Source organism: Protopterus annectens, chromosome 9.part0 (genome assembly GCF_019279795.1).
Source record: "Protopterus annectens isolate FY-2018-M chromosome 9.part0, PAN1.0, whole genome shotgun sequence".
Lineage (NCBI taxonomy): Eukaryota > Metazoa > Chordata > Ceratodontiformes > Protopteridae > Protopterus > Protopterus annectens.
The window spans coordinates 522,747,090-522,774,926 of NC_056743.1; the positions used below are offsets into that span (position 1 = coordinate 522,747,090).

General features: G+C 43.5%; 1 protein-coding gene across 1 annotated transcript in view; it reads right to left on the reverse strand.

Annotated features, from left to right (window-relative positions):
• The window catches only part of LOC122811319 (MOB kinase activator 1A), a 782,470-nt gene that overhangs the window by 106,498 nt on the left and 648,135 nt on the right, over positions 1-27,837 (reverse strand). Inside the window, exon 5 of the mRNA XM_044083085.1 lies at positions 4,909-5,072. Within this exon, the coding sequence (XP_043939020.1) occupies positions 4,909-5,072 (164 nt within the window). The remainder of the gene's footprint in view (positions 1-4,908; positions 5,073-27,837) is intronic.

Consider the following 27,837-nt stretch of genomic DNA (forward strand, 5'->3'; position numbering starts at 1 on the left):
TGAGATCCTTCTAGCTGAAGTGACTGCTAAAAGAAAAAGCGGTCTTCCAAGAGAGAAATTTTATGTCTGCAGTAGCAGCTGGCTCAAAAGGTGGCAGGGTGAGTTTTTCCAACACAAAATTGAGGTCCCATGCAGGGGTTGGTGCTCTCCTGGGAGGTCTTAAATTTTTGGCCCCTCTGAGATGCTGCTTTATCAGGGGATGAGAAAAGAGGGGAGGCTCTGTGTTGTAATGAGCTAAAATGGTAGAGGCGTGGATTTTTATGGAAGAGAAAGATAGGCCCTTGTGAAGCATCTCAGTTAAATACTGCAGAATCTGAGGAATATTGGGCATTTCTGTGCTTATTCCTTGTGCCTGATTCCAGTCACAGAATCTTTTCCATTTATCAGCATAAGATTTTCTAGTGCTAGGCCTTCTAGCCTCCAAAATGACATCCATCACAGATTTGCTGAGAGATGCAACTGGTGAAATTAGTAGATTAGCCATGCTGCAAGATTCAGAGTTTGGAGCGGAGTGTGCAGAATTTGAAAGTTTTGCTGAGACAGTAGATAAAGTATCGGAGGCAGGTACCACGGAGGAAGGTGTGACATATTACGTAGGAGCAGGTACCAGTGTTGGAGAGGCCAGTCTGGAGCAATCAAAATAATTTTTGTTTTTTCCTGTATGACTTTCAGTAATACCTTGGCGAGCAAAAGCAGAGGGGGGAAAGCATAGACTGATAGTTTTTTCCACAGAGCATCTACTTTCCAAGCTTTTTTGTGATGGATTCTTGTGCAGAACTTGTCCAACTGATAGTTTTGCGGTGAGGCAAAAAAAGATCTATGTCTGGGCTCCCCCATTTGCGTGTCAACATGCTGAAGATTTGCGGATCCAGTTTCCATTCGTGTGGGTCCATAAGATTTCTGCTTAGTTCATCTGCCAGAGTATTTTGCATTCCTGGCAGGAATTGAGCTTTTAGATGTATTTGGTAAGACAAGGCTGTGTTCCACAAGGCCATGGTTAGTCTGCAAAGGGGGTAGGAATGGGTACCCTCCTGCCTGTTTATGTACCACATGACTGTGGTATTGTCCATCTTTAACAGAAGTTGTCTTGGATGAAGGAAGTCCTTGAAAGCTGTCAGAGCATTCTGTACAGCTAGCACCTCTTTCTGGTTGATATGCAGGTTGCATTTGATTTGGGCTCTGTCCGCCCTGAATGCATCTCTCTTCCAGATGCTCCCCTCGAGCATAGTCAGATGAGTCTGCAGTCAGGGTTTGGGTGGCAGGGGGGTGGAATGAATGAAAGTTCCTGGTTTTGGTGACAGGCCTTTGCCCACCATAGGAACTCTTGCTGCAGGCAAGGAATGATCGGAATAATTGTTTCCAGGCTGTGACAATATTCACTCCATAAGCTTTTTAGGTACCATTGAAGTTTCCTCATATGCAGTCTTGCATATGGAATTAGAAGAATGCAAGAAGCCATGAACCCCAAAGGCCTGCAGAATTTGTCTTGCAGATATCTGGGTTTTTGTGGCCACTTGTTTGAAGTAGGTCATCAATTGGATTTGTTTGTCTGGCGTGAGATAAACCATCTGGGCAGTTGTATTCAAGCTTGCACCCAGGAATGTAATTTTTTGAGAGGGTACCAAGTTGTGATTTATTTTCATTTATGGTGTACCCTAGGCAAGTTAGAAGCCTTTTTACAAACGCCAGATGCTGTAGAAGAGTGTCCTTGTTTTCTGCCTGAATTAGACAGTCGTCCAAATAAGGACAAATTTGAATGTTTCGTTGCCTGCAAAATACAATTACTGGTGCCAGGCACTTTGTGAAGACCCTGGGCGCAGTAGAAAAGCCAAAGGGCAGTGCAGAGAACTGGTAATGCAAATAGCCTGCTTTGAAGCGGAGGTATCTTCTTCAAGATTCCCTGATTGGGATATGCAGGTAAGCCTCTTAAGTCTAGAGTTACCAACCAGGCATCCTTGCCTAGCATAGGCAGTAAATGTTGTAGAGTCAGCATCTTGAATTTTGGAATGTCCAGGAAAGTATTTAGAATGGTTAAGTCCAGAATTGGATGCCATGATTTGTCTTTTCTGGGTACCAGGAAAAGTCTTGAATAAAAACCTTGTCCTTTTTCCTTTTCTGGTACCGGTTGAATAGCTCCCATATCCATGAGGGACATAACTTGTTTCTGGGCCTCTGCCCACTGATTTGGAGGCAGATATGGCCATCCATTTTGAATTGGCAACGTGTAGAAATGAAATATGTATCCCTGGGACACTATGTTTAAAACCCACTTGTTCTGGGTAATTAGATGCCAATTTTGTGCATTAAGTGCTAGTTTCCCCCCAAAGGGGCTGCCAAAAGATAAGTGCTTGGAAATGGCAGAGGAAAGTCATTGAGACTGTTTACCATAGGGAGTGTGCCTTGCTACTTCCAGATTTGGAGGTTTTGTTCTGTAAGTTCCTTGTGACTGAAACCTGGAGACTTTGGAGTGTCTGGGTTTGACCCGAGAGGCTCTGGTGGGTACTGGAAAGGACCAGTTCTTAGTAGGCCAGTGCCTACTGAACCTGGGTGGCTGAACTTGTAGGAAATCTTTTACAGTTTGCATAGATTTAGCTTTGTCTTGCATCTTTTTCAAAACTTCTTCTGCCTTATTACCAAACAGACTGTCCCTGTTGTAAAGGAGCATCCAACAATTTTGCTTCAACATGATCAGGCATATTTTCCTCCTTAAGTCAAGCATGCCTTCTTATCACAGATCCAGTTACGGCGGCCCTGCAAGAGGCCTCCAAGGAATCAAAATCACATTGCAAAGTATGCTTTCCAACTTGTTCAGCTGAATGAAATAAATCCTGTAACTCTATTTTCCACACAGTCAGAAATCAACATAATTTTCTGTTTCAGTAAGCCCATGACATGCTGCGGATATTTACAGTTTAAAGCCATGATAGCTAGGGTTGCAGACGTGTAAACCTTCTTACCCTATCTATCCAGCGCCCTGGAGTCTCTATCAGAAGGGGTAGGATTTTTAGCAGTAGAAGCCTCAACACCCTTGGGGCCCTGAGAAATTGTTTCAGGGTCAGCAGTAGGGTTTTTAAAAAGAAGCTTGCAGGAGTCAGGAACCCTGTAATATCTGTCTGGCTTACTAACAGCCGGAGGCCGGGAATCAGGAGCCATGCTGGATTCTGAGAAAACAATCAATAATTTCTAAAACAGGAGGTACAGCCAAAGGCCTATGCTGAGTAAGAAGGAAATCTCTAAGACTCTTTTTGGATTCTGAAAAATCATGACTCTCCCAATGAAAATGTTCTCCAAAAAAAAATCCTCAGGAGGAGAAGCAGAAGGGATGGATTTCTCTGCATCAGAGTCCTCATAAGGTGGAATAGATAATTTTTGATCAGAAGAGGAATCAGAAGAAATGGAAACCTGATCTGAAGATTAATAATCAGTGCCTTGCCTAGGCCTCTTAGCAGGAGGGGGTTGGGAAGCCCTGATCAAGGTAATTAAATCAGCTATTTTGATGATTTGTTTTTTAGGCATAGGGGCCTGAGCACGTGGTCAATGTGTCGTTTTTTTAGACACAGAAATTGGTTTTGGCCTTGTTTTTGAGGATGGCGTCTGTTTAATATACAAATCTTTAGGCCTGAAAACACCCTCAGAAGCCGGTGCCTGCTCAGCGGCTCCGGACCCATCTAAGGGAGAGACATCCGCGGGTTCAATACTTGAAGTGTCTCGCGGCATACTCCGAATGGGTCTCAGTAGAGGCCTGCGAATCAAAAGTAGCGGGCATCGGGGGCTGAGAAAGCACCTCATTGAGAACCGGCGACCGGCTTTGGAGAAGCTTAGTCGGTTTTGGACCTCGATGGTCTGTCTCTTTTTCTTTGCGTTTTTTGTGAATTCCGGTAGTCGGATTGCTTAACGACGACATTTATAGTTAAATCTTGAGCCAAAATATTTAGATGCAAAAATATACAGACGCTTAATAGTGCGTTGGTTAAATTTAGCACAAAACCGACAGCAAGGCAAGTTTTGGTCAGGGCCTGGGCAAGGAATACAGTACAAATGAAAAATCCTTATGAGGTATTTGCTTCCAAGTAATACAATAATTAACTTTTACTGACATCGGTAAGGAGCAAGAAAAAGTTTCCCCAGTGGGGTTCTTAGCTTTAGGTTGAAGACTTCGGATCTGAAACTTGAAAACGAAAATTTCAGGAATCGGACGACCGGCACTCGCAAACTGCTTCAGCTTCGGGCACCGCGCGGCAAGAAAGACTGATGTAATGGCATCAGCTGCATGTTTTATATCCCTGACGACCTGATGTCATGGAAGAAGGGACAGCAACCGACGCAGGACCCAAGACATTGTTATTCAAGCCAACTGAGGGCAACCTGCCAGCAGATGACCCAAATGTAATGACTGCAGCAGTGAAACACGGAGAACATCCTGGAGTACAAGTTCTCTTGCCAAAACATGTTTTTGCACTGCATTAGTTTTCTACATTCTGAATTTGTGTTTCAGTTGTACAATGTCCCTAATATATGAAGTCATTGTTAAGCTAGTTTCCCCCTTTTCTAATAAAGCAAATATGGAGAAATCAAAGTTTGTGATTCATTGCTGGACGATTTTTTTTTTATTTAGCTACTCGTACCTCTGAACAGGCACCCAACGTTCTGGCTGAGGTTTACAGAAGATAAAAAAAAGCAGTAAAAGTATAAAATGCATCTACATTCTGTTTTGTACCTTGGCACATGATCTTTAAGCTCTGTATTTGACAAAATTGGTGTATGGTTAGCTTAACATACCTTTTCACGTTTATATTTATCATTTAAACAAAGGAGACAAGCAAGCAATTTGTCATATCCCAGTAATGCAAACAAGTTTTGATAATGGAATTTGTACTTTCTGTATTACCATTTAAAACTACACCTTACCTGTACAAAGAAAATGAAGTGTTTAAAAGAGGTGTTGAGATGAGCCTCTTCCTGTAATTGCATAACAGAGTCAAAGTGCTGATGGTAGATATGGGCATAGACCCTGAACAAGCGTTTTAGTATTGTTTTAGCAACGGACATGAAATTCCTTGGAAATGGAACACCTGAAACAAAACAAAATGTCACAGTAAGAGACCAAACTGGTGCTCACAGCCATCTACTTAAAATCAGTACATATAAACAATCTGTTTAATTAAAGGTCAATAGAATAGCTCATGTTCAAACTCTGTAAATCGGGATCATCTTCATTCATAAGCCAGTATATTAAAACAGCTTTAGTGATTATCTACAAGTTTCATAATTATTATTGATATAAACAATCACCCCTCCTCCCCCCAGATAAACAATCACATAATTATGCAAAAACTTCCAATCCCATAAAGCTCACTTCCATACACGTATCAAAGCAGCACCAATGAACAGCTGCCATCTACTGTTTTAGCAAACAGGTTCTACTTGGAATAAAGAAAATTGCATTAACACTTTTCACTGTACACTGAATTCATAAAAAAATATACTAAATCAGGTACAGGAAAGAACTACAATTTCTTTTACAACATTTTGACTACACAATGTGATGCTTCACTAAAGCGGTACTGCATTTTTTGATCCCTCAGTAGTTGGTGACTGCTTTGTCACAAATGTACTGCGCCTCAGAGGTTGGGTATCCTAGGAGTACAGGGAAAAGTTTACTTGAAGATCTTCTAACTCTGTGTTTTAATGATCTTGGAGTAAACTATATTAAGAAATCAAGAGTAGGTACAATGCTCCCATAGATGGGGCACAAATGGAACCCCCCATATAAAAATTATTTTATAAGCTGTGTAATCTTTCTTACAGTGAGATGCAAACACTCTGGTCACTACGTTTAGAATTTGAACTAAAGCAGGAAGAGGGTATCATTACAGATTGAAGTACAGACTGAGGAAGGGTACTGCAGTAAAATCTTCATAAAGTATATAAGATTACAACACATTCTTCAGACAGCTAAAATGTCATTTTCATCCTAAATGGGAAGGGGGATTAAAGCAACTGCATTAAGTACTCGAAATGGGTCAAGAAAATGATACCATGCATACCTGGCCTATTTTGGGGAACAAAAAAAATATCATTAAACTGCTCCAACTTCTCAAATATATAGAGACTTCACAAGGAAAGCAACAAAAGGATATAAACTCTATAACAGCAACAGAATACATGTGCCATTACATTTTATCTAGGTTCTTTAAAATGGATTCTCTAGCTAAGAGAACGACCAACTTTCACTGCAGATTCATGAAGAAAAGCACTGCACAAAAAAATTACTACACACACAAAGCAGTACAAAATGAGAACAATTAGGTACAATGAATCTCCATATAAATGAAGAAATGTATACAAAACACAAATGAGTACAGTGACGCATAACAGAGGTAATAAAACATGGGAAAAAAACAACCTAAACAAATTGCATGGGAACATCATTTAGAGGGAAGACCAATTAAAAATCAATGCTACAACAGTCAAAAGGAACAAAAGGAACACATACAAATAAGGTACACTGCATAAATAATCACCTAGTTGAGAACATAAGCATTGCAACCTGGTAGAACAGGGAGACCTTACAAACTTATCAGTAACAAATTAACCCACTATTAACAATGCAGACCTGACTGTTGTCAACAATTTCAGATACAACTTTAACTGGAGAAAGACAACTTACACACAGACTTGCTTGACATTCAAGATTGTAAACAAATAGTGAAATGCAGCTTTTGTTATATTGTATGCTGATTCTGAGACCATGCTACCCATGCTGACGGGGTGCACATGGGGCTGAATTCCCCTGCAAGAGACCGTCTTAACCTGATAAGGTAAGTTTTCCCACTCGCTTTACAACTTGCACACCTATGGCAGCTGAAAAGTAATGTCTTGACTTTCACCCATGTAAGCCAGTTTTTAATGCACACACAGGTGTGGACCTATGGTAAAAGGGAAAAAGCTGCACAGTGGTGAAGGAAGAGAAAAAGTAAAAATAGCAAAATGAGATAGTAGTACATAAAGCCACAAAGGAGTAATGAAATGTGTGCCATCAGAATGTGCACATTCAATATACACATGACAGCTGAAACAGTAAACAGAAGGATGCATCCTGCAAGCAATTGGGAGAAAGACAGGACTGCAGACTGGCAGAGGGTGAGGTATTAACTACAAATAAGCATTCTAATAAGATCATTGTTGCAGTAGCCTTAGCTATGCACTGCATAGGATACAAAAGCCAGCCAGCTTTCAAAGCCTTCCATTCGCCCAGTCAGTCAGCTCAAGCGGAGGTGATTAAAAAAAAAGACTTATGGGAGCAAAGAGCTTCCAATCTTTCATGCCAACAGACAGAAGGAGGCTGAGCCATAAAATACTAATGCTAGTAAGAACAAAATGTAAAATGTCCAAACTCTGACATAAATGCACCAAAAAAACAAGGGGGGGTTGAGGGATAGAGCGGCCACTGCAGCAATGATCATTTGAACATCTACTATTATGAAAAGTTTACTTAGACAATGTACTATAGTCATCATACTGATCACTGCCTGCAGTAGCCATAGCTATATGGGTGGATTGCTCTAGCTTATTACACTTGGGAGGTGGAGGGAGAATAGTCCAGGAGCCCCTGGAGAATGGTCCAACATACATAGTTTTACAAAGGACTGCAAGCTCGATAGCTTCTCTAGATCTAGGTCAGGGTTTGCTAGGACCATTCTCCAGGGGGCTCCTGGACTCTTCTCCTTTCACACCCTGGCATAAACACATTAAAAAACAAGGGGGGATTGAGGAAGGGATTGGCCACAGCAACAGTGATCGTTTTAATATCTACTGTTATCGTACGTTTACCTAGACAATTGTACTATGTCCATCATATTGATCACTGCTGCAGTTGCCTTAGCTATACGGGTAGATTACTCTAGTGTATTACATTTGGGAGGCAGAAGAAGAGTCCAGAAGCCTCTGCACAATGGTCCTAGCAAACCCTGTCTAGACCTAGAAAAGAAACCAAGCTTACAGTACCTAGAGAAGAAATCAAGCTTACAGTGCTTTGTAAAAGTACATGCAAAGGACCAAGTTGCAGCTTCTAGAATATTTCCAGAATCTAACCCTTAAAAAAAAACACAGATGAAGCCAAGGTCTTAGCAGAGTGAGCCTTAATCCTGCCAAGAAGAGTTTTGTTGTGGCAAGTATAACAAAGGGCAAAAGCTTTAGACAACTTCTGGGAAATGCTCTGTTTTGACACAGGTTGTCCCTTCTCACCTGCATAAGACTTGAACAATTGATCCAAAGAGCTGAAAGACTTAGTTCTGTCAAGATAGTACCCAAAATTGTCTGTGGAATCAAAGGTATGGATCATCTTTTCTCCTTCATTTTTGGTGCAGGAAAGAAAAAATGGAGAAATGGACAGTTTGACTGAAGTAAAGTACAGTTTTGTACCTACCATAAATGTAGATGTCCGAACTGGATAGCATCTGCAGTCATAACAAGTGGGTTGTCCTGTCGTCAGGCAGCCCTGCAGTCGGCCGGATTCCAAAGTCCGGGTCCGGCTTCGGCTGATGTCGCACTCCTCCCGACGTCATCTCTGTTGGTCTTCGGGTATAAAAGCATCAGCCGACGCCATTTTCCTCAGTGTTTCTTGCCCCAGATGCCAGTAGCCCTCTTGCAGGCTAAAAATTTTGGATAGATGCCAATGTTTCCAAATAGATAGAGGTAAACACAGCAATAAGCATATATGTACAAACAAATACACCATAAAAGACTCCCCCCCCAAAAGCTAGCTATTAGGAGGGTAAACACCCTAGGAGTACCACAGAGGGGAAGGAGGGAGGGTAATCCTGACTGCAGATGCTATCCAGTTCGGACATCTACATTTATGGTAGGTACAAAACTGTACTATGTCCTTCATGGATGCATCTGCAGTCATAACAAGTGGGTAGAATACCATAGCCAACTAGGGGAGGAGGAAAAAGTAGATTATGGTGTGTTTAGGATCCCTTGCAGTACAGCAGTGGCAAACCCTGCTCGGGATCTGGAATAAAGAGGCAAATTATAATGCTTGGCAAATGTATGCACGGAGGTCCAAGTAGCCGCCTCAATAATGTCTTTGGTTGCCACTCCTCGTAAGAAGGCTGTGGTAGTGGCTGTTGCCCTTGTAGAATGAGGTCTTATGTTCTGTGGAATTGGTTTTCCATGGAAGGAGTAACAGTATCGTATGCAATTTCCTATCCATTTGGAGATTGTCTGTTTGGAAATAGCTTTTCCTTCCCTTCCTGTTGCATAGGCTACAAAGAGTTGGTCAGTCTTTCTGCTATTTTTGTTCTGTCCAAGTAGTAGCGTAGCTGTCTATGTACATCCAAGGTATGTAGTATTCTTTCCCTCTGTTTTGTGGGTTGGGAAAGAAGGTAGGTAGGTGGATTGCCTGGTTTAAAGACACTCTGGATACCACCTTGGGCATAAATGTAGGATTAGTCCTCAAGGACACTCTATCTTGGTGGAAGATTAGGAAGGGTTGCACTGCCATTAAGGCCTGTAGTTCTGAAACCCTCCTTGCTGAAGTAATTGCCAGTAGGAAAGCAGTTTTCCATGACAGGTGTTGTAGGTCTGCTGTTGCTGCTGGTTCAAAGGGTGATAGTGTCAACTTTTCTAGCACAAAGTTTAAATCCCAAGCTGGTAATGGTGGTTTCCTTGGAGGTTTTACATTCTTGATTCCTCTGAGGAACTGCCTGAGCAAAGGGTGCGAAAAAACAGGTGGATCAAAGCTGTATTCTGCTGAAATAGCTGATGCATGTATCTTGATGGAGGAGTAGGACAGGCCTGAATGAAGAAGTTCGCCAGATACTCCAGAATGTTAGGCATATCTATGTTTGACACATCTTTTCCTCTTTCCGTACTCCAAATGACAAACCTTTTCCATTTTCCAGCATAGTTCCTTCTTGTTGAAGGTCTGCGTGCTTCAAGAATAATGTCCTTAACTCTTTGGGAAAGTTCTGGATTAGCTGCTGCTATGTGATGTTCCATGCAGTCAGTTGCAGCGTTTTTAGGTTTGGATGTATGATGCTGTAGTTGTTCTGAGTTAACATCAAAGGCATCAGTGGTATTGGCCACATATTGTTCTGAGACATGCTCTTCAATAGTGGGTACCAGTGTTGTCTTGGCCAGTTTGGAGCTATCAGGATTATCCTTGGACGTTCTTCCCTTATTTTTAGCAGTACCTTGTGTATCAAAGGAAGAGGTGGGAATGCATATGCTGTTAGGCCTTTCCAGTTGAAGGAGAGTGAGTCCACTTTCCATGCTAGTGGGTGGAATGTCCTTGTGCAGAATTTTTGAGCTGGTAATTGAGAGGTGATGCAAATAGGTCTATCTGTGGCATTCCCCATTTCTTGAGATGGTCTTGAAGATGTCCGGGTGCAGCTTCCATTCGTGGGCATCCGAAGTGGTTCTGCTTAATATGTCTGCCAGAGTATTGTCTTTCCCTGGTACAAATATTGCCTGTAACTGAATGTTGTAGCTGAGTGCCAGGGTCCACAGCTCCAAGGTCATTCTGCATAGGGGTATGAATGAGTGCCTCCCTGTTTGTTGATGTACCACATGACTGTGGTGTTGTCTGTCCTTATCATCAACTGGCCCTCTTTGAGAAATGGTTTGAACTTTTGGATTGCCAGTTTTACTGCCAGCATTTCTTTTAGATTGATGTGCAGGTGAAGTTGATCCTGTGTCCACAATCCTTGCACGCATCTGTCCAGCATGTGGGCCCCCCATCCTAGGTCTGAAGCGTCTGTTGTGATGGTCTGGCTTGGTTGACATCTGCGAAAGGGTAGGCCTGGGTTTGACAGGCATGCCTGAGCCCACCATAGGAACTCCTGTTTTAAGCATGGAATTAGTGGGATTTCTGTTTCTAGACTGTGTCTGTGTTGGGACCATAAATTCTTTAGGTACCACTGTAGTTTCCTCATATGTAGTCTGGCAAATGGGACCAAGATTATGCATGATGCCATGAAGCCCAAGGCCTGTAGAACTGTTCTTGTTGTTAACTTGTTCAGTTTTGTTAGTGCCAAGAAGTAAAGAGGAAGTTCTTTTTGTTTTTCTGTAGTCAGGAATGCCATTTGTTGTACTGTGTCCAATTCAGCCCAAGAAAGTCCTTGTTTGGGATGGTATCAGTCTTGACTTTTGTAAATTGACTGTGTATCCCAGTCCTTGTAGCAAGTAAATGACCCTTTGTAAATGTGTTGTCAGCTTGCTTTTGTTGTCCCCTTGTAGCAGGCAGTCGTCCAGGTATGGGTAAATTTGAATTCCCTGTAGTCTGCAATGGGCGATTACTGATGCCAGGCATTTTGTGAATACTCTGGGCAGCAGATAAGCCAAAGGGCAATGCTGAGAATTGATAGTGCTCTGATCCTGCAAGAAATCTGAGGTATCTTCTGCAGATTGGTCGAATGGGGACGTGCAGGTATGCCTCCTTGAGATCTAGAGTTACCAGCCAAGACTCCTTGCCCAGCATGGGAAGAAGTTGCTGTAGGGTCAGCATTTTGAATTTTGGGACAATGATGTATGTATTTAAGGTGGACAGGTCGAGAATTGGTCGCCAACTTTTTCCTTTCTTGGAACTAGGAATAGTCTGGAGTAGAACCCCTTTCCTTGTTCTGCTGTTGGCACTCTTTCCACAGCTCTCATGTTTGCTAACTCCATTATCTGGCGTAGAGCCTCTGTTTTTTGATTTGGAGGTAGATTTGGCATTCCTCTTTTGACTGGTAAAGTGTGGAAGTGAAACCGGTAACCTTGATCTATGGTTTGTAAAATCCACTTGTCTTTTGTTATGTAGTGCCAGTTCTTTGAAAATAAGGTTAACTTTCCGCCTAGAGGGCTGCTATTTGTTCCTGGTAGGCGGATTTAGGATTAAGTCACTGCGGTTGTGCTGATGTAGTGGCAGTGGCTGTGTCTGTGCCTCTGTTGTTACCTTGCCACTGTCGTCCTCTGTAGGCACCTCCTCTGGATTGGTTTCTGCCTCTGGAGCGTCTATTTCTACCCCTTTGAAATTTTGTGGAGTCAGGAAAGGACCAATTCTTGGCAGGCCAGTTCCTGCTAAACCTTGGGGTTGAACCTGCAAGAAATCTTTAACAGTTTGAACAGATTTTGCCTTTTCTTCCATTTTCTTCATAACCTGCTGGGCAGGTGTACCAAACAGACTTGTCTTGTCCATAGGAGCATCTAGCAACTTAGCTTTAACATGATCCGGTAAAGCTTGTTCCTTTAGCCATGCATGCCTTCTTATCACTGTGCCTGTCATGGCTGATCTAAATGAAGCCTCCAGTGCATCATAGCCACATTTTAAGGAATGGTTGCTAACCTGTTGTATGTTATTTACCATCTCTAATACATATTTCTTATCAAGAGATTCATCAGTGGTTAGTTTTTTAGTTAACTGATCAAGCATAAACTCTTGGTATTGTATCATGTGAAACTGACAGTTTAAAGCTCTAGCTGAGAGAGTAGCTGAAGTGTAGACCTTTTTACCCCATCTGTCTAGTGACCTTGCTTCCCTTTCAGAAGGAATAGGGTTTTTTGCTGTGGTCGCGGCTACTGCCTTGGGACCCTGGGATATAATTTCTGGGTCTGCAAGTGTGGCCTTGTAAAGGTGGTGATGAGTATCTGGCACCCTGTAAAATCTGTCTGGTTTGGCAGGGGCTGGGGGTAAAGAATCTGGAGCGGAGCAAACATCATTGAAAGCATCATCCACCACAGAGAGAACAGGAGGTATAGCTAAGGGCCTGTGCTGTGGGAGGTGCAGAAAGGTCCTAAGTCTTTTTCTAGAGTCTGAAAAATCCTGTTGCTGCCATTGGAACTGTTCTCGCATGGCATGCAAGGTTTCCCCAAAGGAGAATTCTTCTGGTGGGGAAGCAGCTGGAATGGATTCTTCAGCATCCGAATCTTCAAAATTGGAGAAGGGAGCCTCAGGCTGATCAGTTATGTCTGATTCATCAGCAGAATCATCAGTAGAAACTGGCTCAGGGGGCTCTGCCCTAGGTCTCTTCTCAGGGGGCTGAGAGGCCCTGTCTGGGTGAGGTTGAGATCCTCTAATTAAGGAAATTAAATCTTCTGCCAAAGAAAGCATTTGAGAACTAGAAGAGGGCCTGGATGTGGGGGGTTTAACAGGCACTGATTTAGTAGTCTTGGCTGCTTTAGTCCTGGCGAAGGCCTTAATGGACATGGCAGCTGGAGGCCTAGCAGCACCACGTGCTGGGGTAGAGACATCCAAGGGGATGGTGTCTGATAAGTCAACCACCGTAGTGGGTAAAATTTCTGAGGTCGATTCAAGAGTTGTAGCAGGGGCCTCAGTTGTTAGAATAGGTTCAGCTGTACTTTGAGCAGTTTTCTCGGTTTCGGCGAAAACCGAGACACTCGCGGTTTGCTTTACCGTGGTTTCGGCCGAAACCGCGGACCGCGAGTGTCAGTCTTTATCTTTGCGTTTTTTGGGGGTAGTCGGAGGATCCGACGGCATAATGTACGCAAAATCAGTACCGAAAAACTGTTCTGCAAACTCCGACCGATGCCTAAGCGTTCGTCGGTTAAAAGAAGCACAGGCCGAACAGGCTGCTACGTCGTGGGCTGGGCCTAAACAAGGCAGACAGTATGAGTGGAAATCTTTATGAGGTATTTGTTTCCCACAGGTTAAACAATTGTTAACTTTTTCTGACATCGGCTGAGGCAAGAAAGAGTCCCCAACGGGGTACTTAGCTTTAGAAGTCTTCGAAGTAGTATTCGGTAGAAGTAATCTCTGGATCCGACCGACCGGCACTTGCGAACAGCTTCTGCTTCGGGCGCCACGCGGCAAGAAAGACTGAGGAAAATGGCGTCGGCTGATGCTTTTATACCCGAAGACCAACAGAGATGACGTCGGGAGAAGTGCGACATCAGCCGAAGCCGGACCCGGACTTTGGAATCCGGCCGACTGCAGGGCTGCCTGACGACAGGACAACCCACTTGTTATGACTGCAGATGCATCCATGAAGGACATCCTCGGATACCACTTTAGGCAAAAAGGAAGATTCGTTCTCAATGAAACCAAGCCTCTGGGAAAAGATGCAGTTAATTCACTTTAAGAGCTTGCAACTCTGATACCCTTTTTGCAGAGGTCAGAAGAATCAGCCAAGACTGCTTTCCATGTTAAGAACCTCAAGTCAGCAAGGTTAGCTAGTTCAACTGGAGCAAGCGTTAGCTTCTCTAAATCAAAATTAAGATTCCAAGGACAGGCCACCAGTTTGCTTAAAGGCCTCTTATGAAAAAAACCCTTTAAAAATATTTTGACATGAAAATGCAAATAAAGAGGCAGAACAATGGGCAGGCATGCTGAAACGGCCGATAAATGAACCTTGGAGGCGGACTAAGAAAAGCCATAGGCTAGTAACCTTGCACAAATAGTGTACAACCAGAGAACGACTAGCTCTGAATGGGTACTTGTTATGCTATTGGCACTAACTAGAAAACCTTTTCCTTTTACTACTACACGATTTTCTAGTACCTGGCTTTCTTGCCACCATTAGTACCTGCTGCATGTCCTCAGCAAACGTGCATCTAAAAGGAATTAAGACCTTATCATCAAGGTAACTCAACTGAACTTGACTGGGGCTGGAGTGTATCACACACACCTGTTCTTGTGTGAGCAGAGCTAGTCTATGAGAAAGCTTGTGGTAATTGCCCCTGGCTATTTCCAAAAGGGAACACCATTGTTGCCTGGGCCAGAAGTGAGTCACCACAATGACCTTGGGGGACTCCTCCTGAATCTCCAAAAGTATCCTGGATATTAGTGGAAAGAGGAAAAGCTAACAGAAACATGACTCTCCAAGGAAAAGAAAAACAATGCATCTTCTAAGCCTTCTTAAATGGACAGCTGCAGCAAGAGGAGGCAAATGGGTCTAATTTGAAGAACTGCCCACAGATGAATCAAATGTTAAAAGACCTCTTTGATATAATTTCTATTCGTAAGGGTCTGCCCCTTGTCCTGCTCAACCTGTCTGCCACACAATTTTGCTCTGAGGGAATGTAGAATGCCTCTAGAGTGAGATTGTGATGTGAAGCTATATCCCAAGCTAACATGGTACCCCCTGTGAAAAAGTGAAAGGCTGCCAGCTCAGCTAGACAGAATTTTGTAGATAATTCTGTGTCATTGCAAATATTAATATAATCCACAGACTGTTTTATAAATGAAAGAAAACTAAAAGAAAAACTGTTATATGTTCTGAACTTCAAAAATGTAACCACAGTGCAACTTGCTGGAAGCAACCTGATAAAGTAAAGCATTTTATGACTGTTTGATCTCAAAGCTCGGAGACAGGATGTCTGGAAGAAGGAATTCCTTCTATTGTTTTGAGACCAGACCTAACTGCAATGTTTTAAATGTATAATGTCTTATTGCTGTGGCTTCCTGGCCAGATGCAAGCTTACTAAGAAATGTAAATTCAGAGTTTCTGGTAGCCTGGGAATCAGAGAAGTGTTACGAATTATGTAATCTAAAATGAGTCAGCAGTGATGTATTATCAATTTAACAGATCTCACAGAGAATGAGAGCATTTTGCATTTATCTTCGGAACTGACATCACCGGCACTTGCTTGCTCTGTATGCAAGTAGGATCTTAGACTTCAGTATTTCTCTTAGAAATAGAAAATGGTAAGATTAGACTAGCAATTTTCTATATTTATGTCAGACAATCCTAGAGTATTATTGTTTTAAAGTTCCTATGTCTGAACTCTTGACTAGCACTCAACTGAGGAGATTTGTTCTGCGTTTTTATTATTAAATATTTTTAAACCTTTCAACTGTGGCTGTTTTGTGTAGAGATAATTTAAGCTCTGGATTACTTGCATGTACTTAGTGATACTGTACTAAGCCACTCCAATAGCCTTAAAAGTTCTGGTCACACATTAATTGGAGAACAGTGTTATTACACAGCGAAATTGGTCACCCTTTGGGAAGGGCCTTATAAGAGCTGATAAGTAGGGGTTCTGGTGGCAGTGGATTACTACCTTATAGCCTGGGCAGAAGGGGCATACCTAGTGAACCTGTGCCAGACTTCCCTAGGAGTGCCTGAGTGTTTGTATAAAATCATACCGCAAAGTGTGTGTGAAACACTGGTTGGACAGAGGGATTGCTGGGTGGACTTGGCTTGGAACATTGGCTAAGGACTCCACTCTATAGCTGTGCCAGTGGAGAGTCTTATTGGGGATTTGGAGAAAAAGGTAGAAACCAGCTCAGACTGACTGTGAACTCTGTGTGCTCTTAAGGGAAATTGCACTTTACAGTATGTGTACTTGCTATCCTGCCTAGTGTGCATGCCCCTCACTGGTGCTAGTGCTGAGGATTAAGGCTTCTTGATTACAGGGTCAGTGCACAGGTGTCACTCCCCCACCCACACTTCTTGATGTACCACATGATAGTAGTACCATCTGTAACAACCTGAAGAGGTCCTGGAGAAACAAAGATAATTGACAGAGAGGAGTGTCTTGAGCACAGCAAGCAGCTCTTTTATACTTGTGGTTGTGTCATTCCTTGGTGTCCCACATACCTTGTACTGTTAGCCCTCCTAAAACTGCTCCCAAAGAAAAGTTTGAGGCATCTCTAGTGACTGACTGCTTTGAAACATGGAGTGAGAAGGAGGGACAACGATTTAAGGATATTTGCAGTCTACACCTACTGATTTCTTTTTGGACAAACCCCAGCACTGGGATTTGAAAAGACAAAGGATGTTGGTGCTGGGATCAAAGAGACTTCGGATACCACTGTATCTTTCTTATGTGGAGTCTTGCCAGGGATATCATGAGTATCAGATGCCATGAAAACCAAAATCCTGAGGTATTCCTTCCCAGTGACCGATGTCCAAGTTGAAAACTTTAGGGATAGAGCTACATATAGATCTACTTTTTCCTGTGGAGGAAAAGCTCTTTGAACTGCGGTGTCCAACAGACACCCTTGAACACAATCCTGTGTGAAGGAGTCAAAAAATCTTTAAATGTTCTTAGAAACCCAGCTTGTGGAAGAAGTCTCTTACCAAAGTGAGAGGTTCCTGACTCTCTGAAAAAAATTTTGCAAAGATAAGTCAGTCATCTAAATATGGAAAAATGTGGATACCCTTTAGCCTGCAATGAGCTACAACTGCAACTAGTCATTCTGTGAAAAGTTTTGGTACAGTGGATAGTACAAAGGGTAAGGCAGAGAACTGAATGTGATCCAGGCACACACAACCTTAAGAAACAGTTAAAGCCTGGATGAATAAAGATGTAATAAACACCTTTAAAATCTATTGCTACCAGGAACGTGAATGATGAAGAGGTAATATGTTCAGAAGCGGCATAATTTTGAATTTGGGTGCTATCACAACAGGTTTAGTAAAGATCCAGAACCGGTCTCCAAGCATTTTCCTTATTTGGGACTAAAAACTTGCCTCCCACTGCCATCTGTAAGCCTGATGAATGATCTTCAGAACTTATTTGTCTGAAACTTATCTGCTGCTTGTGTGTCAGGGGGGACCATAATGCCCCTTAAATACTAATTCTGACTTGGACTCTCCTTGGTTTGGGGAGGTTCCAGAATTCTTTTTCTAGTATTACCATTAAATGCCCTTTTCAATCATAGCCTAGTATGAACCTATGAACCTATAATAGGCTATCTGCCCTGGGGCAATTACAAGTCTAGCCCGATTTTGTTTGGCTTATGCCACCCCTTGATTGGAGTATACTGTGCCCTTTTTAAGGTTTAGTTTTCTGTGCCTCTGTCTAATAGTGACACAGAAGTAATCCCCGGGACAAACCTACGATCCTCCATCCACTCATCAAGATTCTTCTTGAAGAGTTTCAGTGAGGTGCTCTGCCTAACATGAATCGGAATTCTATTCGAGAGTGAAGGAAGCCTCTGGGTTATGAATCTGTCCCCCCAGCAAGTTCTATTTATTTCTGTGCTGAGGTTCAAGTCCCTCGAGCGCGTGGCTCTAAGGGATTTAGATTTACTGAGGTGGTGCATGTCCATTAATTCTGGATTGGACATAGCTTTATATGTCAGGCATAGATCGCCTCGAAGTAGGTGGTATGCAACTGAGTAGAGCTGGAGTTTTTTTTAACAGAGCAGAATATGGCATCAGTCCCTTGATCATCTTGGTGAGGTACTTTTGGGGTCTTTCTAATTCTATGATAGGCCTGATGAGGGATGAATAAAGGGGCACGATTACCTCTCTTGATCTAGAGGTGAATCCTTTCATGATGAGGTGGGCTATGTAGAAGGTCTTTCTAACCACTCTGGCAATGTGGTTGTCAAAGGAGAGATTGCAATCAACTTGGGTCCCCAGATCCCTAATTACTTTCTCTGTACTTAATGGGTTACCACCTACGTGGTAATTTGTGGGCACATTGTTTTTGCCAAAGGGTATGACTATACACTTTTTGGCATTTAGCTTTAGACCACGGCTCTGGCACCAGTTATCCGTCTCTGTGAGACCTTTTTGAAGGATGTTTGTGTCAGCTGGAGAGTCGATTATGGCGCCCAGTTTGCAGTCATCTGCGAACTTGGTGAGTCATAGTCCTCCCACGTTGGCCTGTACCTCGGAAAAGTATATACCGAACAAGAGCGGTCCCAGGACAGAACCTTTTGGGACGCCACTTGTGACCGGTTTCGAGTCTGACATGGCTCCAGCAACTCTCACTCTGTGGGTTCTGCCTTTGAGCCAGTTTGCAACCCATCTTGTGACATAGGGGTTTATATTTAAGCTGGATAGCTTATCTAAGCTATGATGCCGAGTGGGGTAGTGCGTCAAATGCTTTTGCTAGGTCCAGATAGGCTGTGTGGACTACCTTCCCTTCATCTATGGCTTTGGTGACTGTTTCAAAGAAGTCGACCAGGTTCAAAAGGCAGGATCTGCCCTTGACGAACCCGAATTGGGTAGGATCTAGTGTCTGTAGGTCCCCAATGTCTTTGTTTATGAGCTCCATGATGATCCTCTCCATAGCCTTGCAGACTAGGCTAGTCAGGCTTATGGGGCGATAGTTTCCAGGGTCCGTAGAGGCTCCACCTTTGTGGAGTGGGACCACTGTTGCAGTACGCCATTCTGTGGGCACATATCCTGTAGTGAGGCTGAGATTGTACAGCTGTTTTATTTGAGGGGTTAGTTCTTGGAGTTCATGTAGGACGCAACCCGGGACGCCATCTGGTCCCATGGAAACGGTGTTTTTTTGCTTTGGAGAGGGCAGCCTTCACCTGAGCATCAGAGATGTTTGGGAGACAGCCCTCTGCCGGGACAGATACTTGCTCTTTTGGAGGGGAGTGGGTGGAGAAGTTTGCACTGAACCTGTCTGCCAGGATATTGGCGATGTCTGTGGGTTCAGTGTATTTTTTGTCGTTTAGAATAAACTCAGAACGAGTCTGGCAGTTGCATCCCAGGTTCCTAACATAACTGAAAAGAAGCCTTATGATTGTCTTTAGTGTCCTGTGCAATTTTTCTCTCTGAGCTGGCCTTGGAGGATTTTATGAGGGATCGTACTTTTTTGCTAGTACTGATCAGAGCTGCCTTCCCTATTAGGGATTTTGCTCTATCATGTAGTAGCTTCCTCCTTCTGTTGTACAGTTTATTTATGGCTGGGGTCCACCAGACTGGACGCCTGCCTTTGGATGATTGGGTCTTGGATATGTTTGGGATAGCATGATCCATGCATTCCTGGAGACGTCCATAGAATGCGTTTATATAGGATTCTGCAGTTTGGGCCGTAGTTTCCACTGGCCCTGGGGCCTTGAAGGATTCCACTTCGGTTTTGAGAAGTGAGAAGTGAGAAGTTCGCTTTTGAGAAGTTTTTCATTGTGGTTTTCTGGGTTGGGGGTGGGGTCGGGATGTGGATATCCAGTGAAATTAATTTATGGTCTGATCTTACCAATGAGGGATATACTTCTGGTATGGAGCACAGAGTACCCATGTTGGTAATGATCAGGTCTAGTATGTTATCTCCTCTTGTGGGAGTGGTGACTAGTTGTTCCATAGCATTTGAGTTTATAATTTCCAGGAACCTTTGGGCTAAGGTGCTGGGGCTTGAGTAGTGCTCCCAGTCTATGCTTGGGTAGTTGAAGTTGCCCAATATAATGGTGTTCGGAGAGATCTTCATGTTCTCCAATGTTTTCAGGAAAGCCGAGTGGGATTCCTGACAGAGTGTGGTCTGTAGGATGCTTTAAACTGAAAAGCAGTCTTGCCCACTGTTAGTTGCACATAGATGATCTCCGATACTTCGTGCAATGCCACTAACCTGGAGGTGTGGATATCTTTGATAAATATGGAAACTCTCCCTCCTTTTGTGGTTCGGTCCGGGTTTTGGGGACGAAAAGCATGATATGAGGTATAACCTGTTAGTGCTGGGGTGCTCTCTGGAGCCTTGAACCAGGTTTCTGTCACTGCACAGATATCTATGTTCTCCATACTGAGGAGAGCTTCGAGTGCGTGCATCTTGAGGTTAAGACTTCTGGCGTTTAGCAGCATTAACCTTAGTTTCTTGTTCCTTGTGCTGTCTATGGAGGTGAGTTTGACTTTTGAGCCTTGCCTAAAAAAGGCACTACGGGGGTGGCAAGAGCCTTTGCCAATATCTGAAAGCCCAGTGGTGACAGGTGCAAGCCGTCCTTAGCGAAGTAACGTGGCTTGTCGAGCATGTCATCCCAGGCTGACAGACACTGGATCCCCTTTGAATGACATCAAAATTTTAGCCAATTGTTAAAATCAATCATTTTGTCTTTGTACTGTGGCATCATTCTAGGCGAGGGTAAGATGCTGCTCAAGGTCAGGGTCATACCGGCCTGGGCTACATGATCAGAGAGCTCCTCTATGTCTCTTTTCATGTAGTCCAGGGAGGTACGTCTCAGGTCATTCACATCAGCATGTACGATGACTTGAGTCACATTTGTATTTGCTTTGGAGTGACCTGAGTGCTTGTGTTATGTGGCGGATCCTAGCACCCGACAGGCAGCTCACTGTGACCTTCTCTTTGTTCAGCCTGGTGAGCGGGACGTCAGTGTGTCTGACAATAGAATCACCTATTACAAGAGTATCAGGTGTGTTTATTCAGCCTTAAGGGCTGTGGCTGCTTGGCACACTGACTTTGTGGGCTATGTGTTGTGCGTGTTTTGTTTTGGGGTAGCGTTTAATTGGATGTCTGCTTTGGAGGTCTCTGTTGCTTAGGTAGATTTTTATTTAGAGCCTCTGAGTATGTTTTTGTGTATTTATGTGTTTGGTTCGCTGATGTGGTGGGACTATGTGATACTGGAATTGTGTTGTGTGAGGTTACTTTCTAATCCTGACTGGTTTCACCAGTTTTGAGATGAGAGAGCTCAGCCTCCAGTTTGGCTATATGGTTGCATCTCTCACATATATTTGAACCTGTTTGGAGGAGGAGAGGGTTGTCCGTGTACATGAGACAGTTGTAACAGCCTCAAAATTCCCAGATTAACCAGCTGGACTGGAGAGGAAACCATTGACTGACCTTTGGACATGCTAGAGTACTATAGGGAAACTGAATTAAGACGGACCAATAGGGGTCAAGATAATCGTAGAGAGTATAAGATTAAGTAGTGCTTATGGTTTAATAGTGCTAACTTGTAAGATTACTTATTTGGACCAGTGAAGGGCCTTAGAATGAGAATATGGTGTTTAATTTGAGAGAGAGAGCAGTTCTAAGGGAAAAAGTGAAGAGCAGACTTCGTGGAGCCAGGAATAGTTTAAACCCAATTAGGCGGCGCTGCCCATTGTTGCACTATGCACAAAAACGCGCAAAAGAGGGTTTTAAGAGAGGGAGATCAAGGAGTTTGGAATTGACCCAAAATGGCCAATAAAACTACAGTTTCAAGGCAGTAACCACTCCCACAGGGGCAGGCAGGCTGCTCAATGTTTATCACTGCCACTGATGAACAGCGAGACTTCCCTTTAGCCCAAGCAAAAAATGGCCTCCAAGAAACTTAAAACAGTTCAGAACAGCAAGCCTGTAACTTAACTTTTTTAAATCTCAGAAAAGTGGGAAAAAAGCAAGTTTTTTTAAAGATAGCAGAGGTTCACAAGTATCAACAAGTTATAACAGTGCAGTAAATGACCCCACACTTGAGTGCTAGGCCAGAGACAGATAAAATGCAAGTTTTAAGAAAAAAACGATTTTAAAAATAAGTGCAAAAGGGAAATTCAGTAAACAGCTCTAGGTTGTGTTCTAAATACAGTTACCAATGCAGAAATCAAGTTTAACAAGCCAGAAAATGCTCAAAGTAGCTTTATTGAAGACTTTGGATCTGAAATTCGACTTCGAAAATCTCATGAGTCAGCCGACCGGCACTTGCAAACTGCTTCTGCTTCGGGCACCATGCGGCAAAAAAGACTGAAGAAAATGGTGTTGGATGCATCTTATATACCCCTGGTGCACTGACGTCAGGGAAGAAGCGACAGCAACCGATGCTGGACCCAGACTTTGGAACTCTGGCCGAATGCGGGACTGCCTGATGGCAGGATAACCCAAGTGTAATGACTGCAGCAGTGTAACACAAACATCCACAGGTTTGTTTCTGTGGAATGCAGAAAGTACAGTTGTGTACCTACCATAAATGTAGATGTTCGAGTGTATTTACTGTTGCAGTCACTACACTTGGGTTATCTTGCTGGCAGGCGACCCGCAGTCGGCCAGAGTTCCAAAGTCTAGGTCCGGCGTCGGTTGCTGTCGCTTTGTCCCTGACATCAGTGCGCCATGGGGTATATAAGCTGTAACAGACACCATTTTCTTCAGTTTTTCTTGCCCCAGATTGTCAGGTGCCCCCAAATATGTAGGCAATACATATTGCTAATAAAAGCATATAGTGAAATAAAAACAAAACCTTCATCTAAAAGCAAATACTCCACATAGGTTGCATAGGATAGAAAGGTATAGATAAGTCCCAGCAAAGAAAGTGGGGATGATGGGTGGGTAACCTGGACTACAACAGTGAATACACTTGAACATCTACATTTATGGTAGGTACAAAACTGTACTATGTTCATAGTGTTTCACTGTTGCAGTCATTACACTTGGGTAGAATCCCAAAGCTGAGGAAGGGTGGCTGGGTCTAAATAGGATTAGGAGAAACTACCAGGCCCTGCTGAACTGCAGTGGCAAAGCCTGCTCTGGATTTAGAGTAAAGAGATAAGTGGTACTGCTTGGTGAAAGTGTGCACTGAACTCCAGGTTGCAGACTCTAGAATGTCTTTGGTTGGTACTCCTCTGAGGAAGGCTGCGGAAGTGGCTGCTGCTCTGGTGGAATGTGGCCTAATGCCCTTAGGCACTGATTTGCCATGTTGGGAATAGCAGAAGCGAATGCAGTGTCCTATCCATTTTGAAATAGTCTGCTTTGAGATGGGCTTTCCTTGTGATCCTGCAGCATAAGCTACAAACAGTTGCTCAGTTTTTCCTGAAAGCTTTTGTTTTGTCCAAGTAGAATCATAGCTGTCTATGTCCAATGTGTGCAGAAGTCCCTCCCCTTTATTCTGGGGATTTGGATAGAATGTTGGCAAATGAATTGTTTGGTTAAGAGCCACACTGGATACTACCTTTGGCATAAATGTAGGGTTTGTCCTTAGAGACACCATGTCCTGGTGAAAAATGATGAAAGGTTCCATTGTCATTAATGCCTGTAACTCTTCTTGCTGAAGTTATTGCTAGGAGCAGAGCAGTTTTCCATGATAAGAATTTTATATCAGCTGTATTGGCTGGCTCAAAAGGAGGCAGTGTGAGCTTTTCTAACACAAAATTGAGGTCCCAAGTAGGTATTGGAGCTCTCCTTGGGGGTCTTATGTTTTTTGCCCCTCTGAGCTACTGTTTCAGTAGTGGATGCGAGAAAATAGGAGGTTCCGTATTATAATAAGCTGAAATGGCAGAGGCATGGATCTTAATTGATGAGAAGGATAGACCTTTGTCCAGCATCTCAGTAAGGTATTGTAAAATCTGAGGTATATTTGGAACAAGTGATTCGAGTCCTTGTGCCTGGTTCCAAGTACAGAACCTCTTCCATTTTTCTGCATAACATTTCCTAGTGCTGGGCCTCCTGGCTTCTAAAATGACATCCATAACAGCTTTAGAGAGAGGTGTGGTCTGAGTGGCTATATTATCTGCCATGCAGCCAGATTTAAGGTTCTGAGTTGACTGTGCAGAATCTGATTGTCTTGAGTGAGAAGATGAGGAATTTGAGGTAGAGGCCAAGCTGGGCCTTGAGACTAGGTCTTTAGGATTGGGTACCAGTGCTGGCGTGGCCAGTCTAGGGCAATCAGGATAATTTTTGGCCTTTCTTGTCTGACTTTTAGGAGTACCTTGGTAAAGGAGAGGCATCAGAGGGAAGGCATAGACTGTCGGGCCTTTCCAGCTGAATGATAGAGCATCCACTTAAGTTCTTGATAATTGTGAGGGGAGGCAAAAAGATCTATGTCTGGGCATCCCCATTTCCTTGTTATCATGCTGAAGACCTGTGGATTTAGCTTCCATTCGTGAGAATCCATGAGAGTTCTGCTTAGTTCGTCTGCTAGTGTATTTTTCGTTCCTGGCAGGAATTGTGCCTGCAGATGTACTTGATAGGTCAGTGCTGTGTTCCACAAAGTCATGGCTTGCCTGCAGAGGGGGTAGGAATGTGTGCCCCCTTGCTTGCTTATGTAGCACATAACTGTGGTATTGTCCGTCTTTAGTAACAGTTGTCCTGGATGTAGTAAATCCTTTATGGCTGTCAGGGCATTCTGTACAGCTAGCATCTCTTTTTGATTGATGTGTAGATGCATTTGTTCCTTGGGCCACATGCCCTGAATACATTTTCCTGTCATGTGTGGCCCCATGCGTAATCCGATGCATCTGTTGTTATTGTCTGCCTGGCTGTGGGCAATGTGAAAGGCTGTCCCTTGTTGTGGTGACAGGCCCGTTGCCCACCATCGAAACTCCTGTTGCAGGCAGGGAATTAAGAGTTATTAGTGTTTCCAGGCTGTGACAATGTTGAGCCCAAACACTTTTCAGGTACCATTGCAGTTTCCTCATATGCAGTCCTGCAAATGGAATTAGTAGAATGCAGGATGCCAGGGAGCCCAGGGCCTGCAGAATTTTTCTTGCAGGGAGCTGGGACTTTGTTGCCATTATTTGAAAGTTATGCGTCAGTTGCCTTTGTCTGGCGTGAGATAAGCCATCTGGGCAGTTGTATTTAAGCTTGCACTCAGGAATATTATCTCTTGAGAGGGTACTAGTTTTGACTTCTTTTTGTTTACTGTGTACACTAGGCAAATTAGTAATGTTTTTACAAATGCCAGATGCTGTAGTAGAATGTCCTTGCTCTTTGCTTGAATAAGGCAGTCGTCCAAGTAGGGATATATTTGAATTGCTTTTTGTTTGCAAAATGCAATTACTGGTGCCAGGCATTTTGTGAAGACCCTGGGCGCAGTAGATAAGCCAAAGGTCAGTGCAGAGAATTGGTAATGCATTGAGCCAGCTATGAATCTGAGGTATCTTCTGCAAGATTGTCTGATTCGGACATGCAGGTATGCCTCCTTGAGGTCCAAGGTAACTAGCCAAGCCTTCTTGCCCAGCATGGGTAGAAGTTGCTGCAGTGTTAACATTTTGAATTTTGGAACATCTAGGAAAGTATTTAGGATTGACAGGTCGAGTATTGGTCTCCAGGCTTTGTCCTTTCTGGGTACCAGAAAAAGTCTTGAGTAAAATCCTTGTCCCCGTTCTTGCTGTGGTACTCTCTGAATAGCTCTCATGTCTATGAGAGCAGAAATTTGTTTTTGTGCCTCTGCCCATTGGTTTTGTGGCAGGTCTGGCATACCTTTTGATTTTGGAAGGGTGTGAAAGTGGAACCTGTAACCCTGAGAAACAATATTCAGTACCCACTTGTCCTGGGTGATCATGATCCAGAGCTTTGTGAGAAAAGTGCTAGCTTTCCCCCTAAGGGTGCTGCCAAAAGTGAAGTGCTTGGCATTGGTAGAGGAAAGTCATTGTGACTGTTTCCTGTAAGGTTTCCATTTGTCTTCTCCTCCTTTGGGGGCTAAAGCACCTCATTGTTTAGGTCTGTATGTGCCTTGGGGCTGAGATCTGCCTCTTTGTGGCCTGTCTGACACCGGAAAGGACCAATTTTTTGAAGGCCAGTTTCTGCTAAACCTAGGTGGTTGTACCAGCAAGAAATCTTTTACTGTCTGCACTGATTTTGCTTTATCCTCCATTTTCTTTAACACCTCTTATGCCTTAACACCAAACAAAGTATCATGCTGTAATGGAGCGTCCAATAACAAAGACATGAGGTACCGTTAATATTTAGGCATGTGAAACTGGCAGTTTAAAGCCCTTACAGCTAAAGTAGCAGAAGTATAAACTTTCTTCCCTCATCTATCCAGAGCTCTGGAATCCCTATCAGAGGGGAGAGGGTTTTTTGCAGGAGAAGCCTTAACCCCTCTGGGACCCTGAGAAATTGTTTCTGGGTCAGCAGCAAGATTTTTATAAAGACATTTATGAGAATCAGGGACCTTGTAGTACCTTGACTAATGCAGGGGGTAAAGAATCAGGAGACAGGCTGGATTCAGAGAAAACATCAACAAAATCAAGCACAGGGGGGATAGCTAGGGGCCTGCGTTGAGGCAATAAAAGAAAATCTCCGAGCTTTTTCTTGGATTCTGAATAATCCTGGCTCTCCCAATGGAAATACTCCCTCATGGTGTGCAAGGTTTCCACAAAAGAATAATCCTCAGGCGGAGAGGCAGTAGGTATAGATTCTTCTGCATCAGAGTCCTCATAGGGAGGGAGAGAATATCCCTGATCTGAAGAGAAATCAGAATAAATAGAAACCTGGTCAGATGAGTCAGTCAGTGTCTTGCCTAGGCCTTTTATCAGGAGGGGGATGGGAGCCCCTGATCAAAGTAATTAGGTCTTTGGCCATTTTAAGCATGTTTCTTTGGCATGGACTGTCCAGGAGAATGCTGTACTTGTTTCTTTGTCTTTAATGGTGTTTTTGACTTTGCGTTGGCTGCTGTAGTAGACTTAATAGTAAGCTGTGAAGGTCTGAAAACACCCTTAGAAGCCAATGCCTGCTCAGCGGCTCTGTACCCATCTGAGGGAATAGTTTCCGCAGGCCCAATACCTTGAGTTTCCAGAGGCCTAGGTGTCTCCACGTGGGAGTCGGATACGGCCTGTGGCTCTGAGGTAGCGTGTGTCAGGGGCTGCAAAAGCACCTGAGAACCGGCGACTGGCCTAGAAGAGGCTTCGTCGGTTTTGCACCTCGGATGCCTGTCTTTTTCCTTGTCTTTGCGTTTTTTATGAATTCCGGTCGTCAGTTGTTCCGACGGCATTATGTAATTAAACCTTAGGCCAAAGTAATGTAAAGCAAAATCAAACTGACGCTTAATAGTGCGTTTGTTGAATCTAGCACAAAAACAACAACTAGTAACGTCGTGATCAGGATCTAGGCAAGGAATACAGTAAGAATTAAAGTCCTTATGAGGTATTTGCTTCCCACAAGAAATACAATTGTTAACTTTTACTGACATCGGTCTGGAGCAAGAAAATGTTTCCCCAATGTGGTAATTAGCTTTATTGAAGACTTCGGTTCTGAAATTCGTTTTTGAAAATCTCAGGAGTCGGCCGACCGTCACTTGCGAACTGCTTTTGCTTCGGGCACCACACGGCAAGAAAGACTTAAGAAAATGGCGTCGGCTGCATCTTATATACCCCTGGAGTACTGACGTCAGGGAAGAAGCAACAGCAACTGACGCCGGACCTAGACTTTGGAACTCTGGCCGACTGGGGGTCGCCTGCCAGCAGGATAACCTAAGTGTAATGGCTGCAACAGTGAAACACTAACATCAGC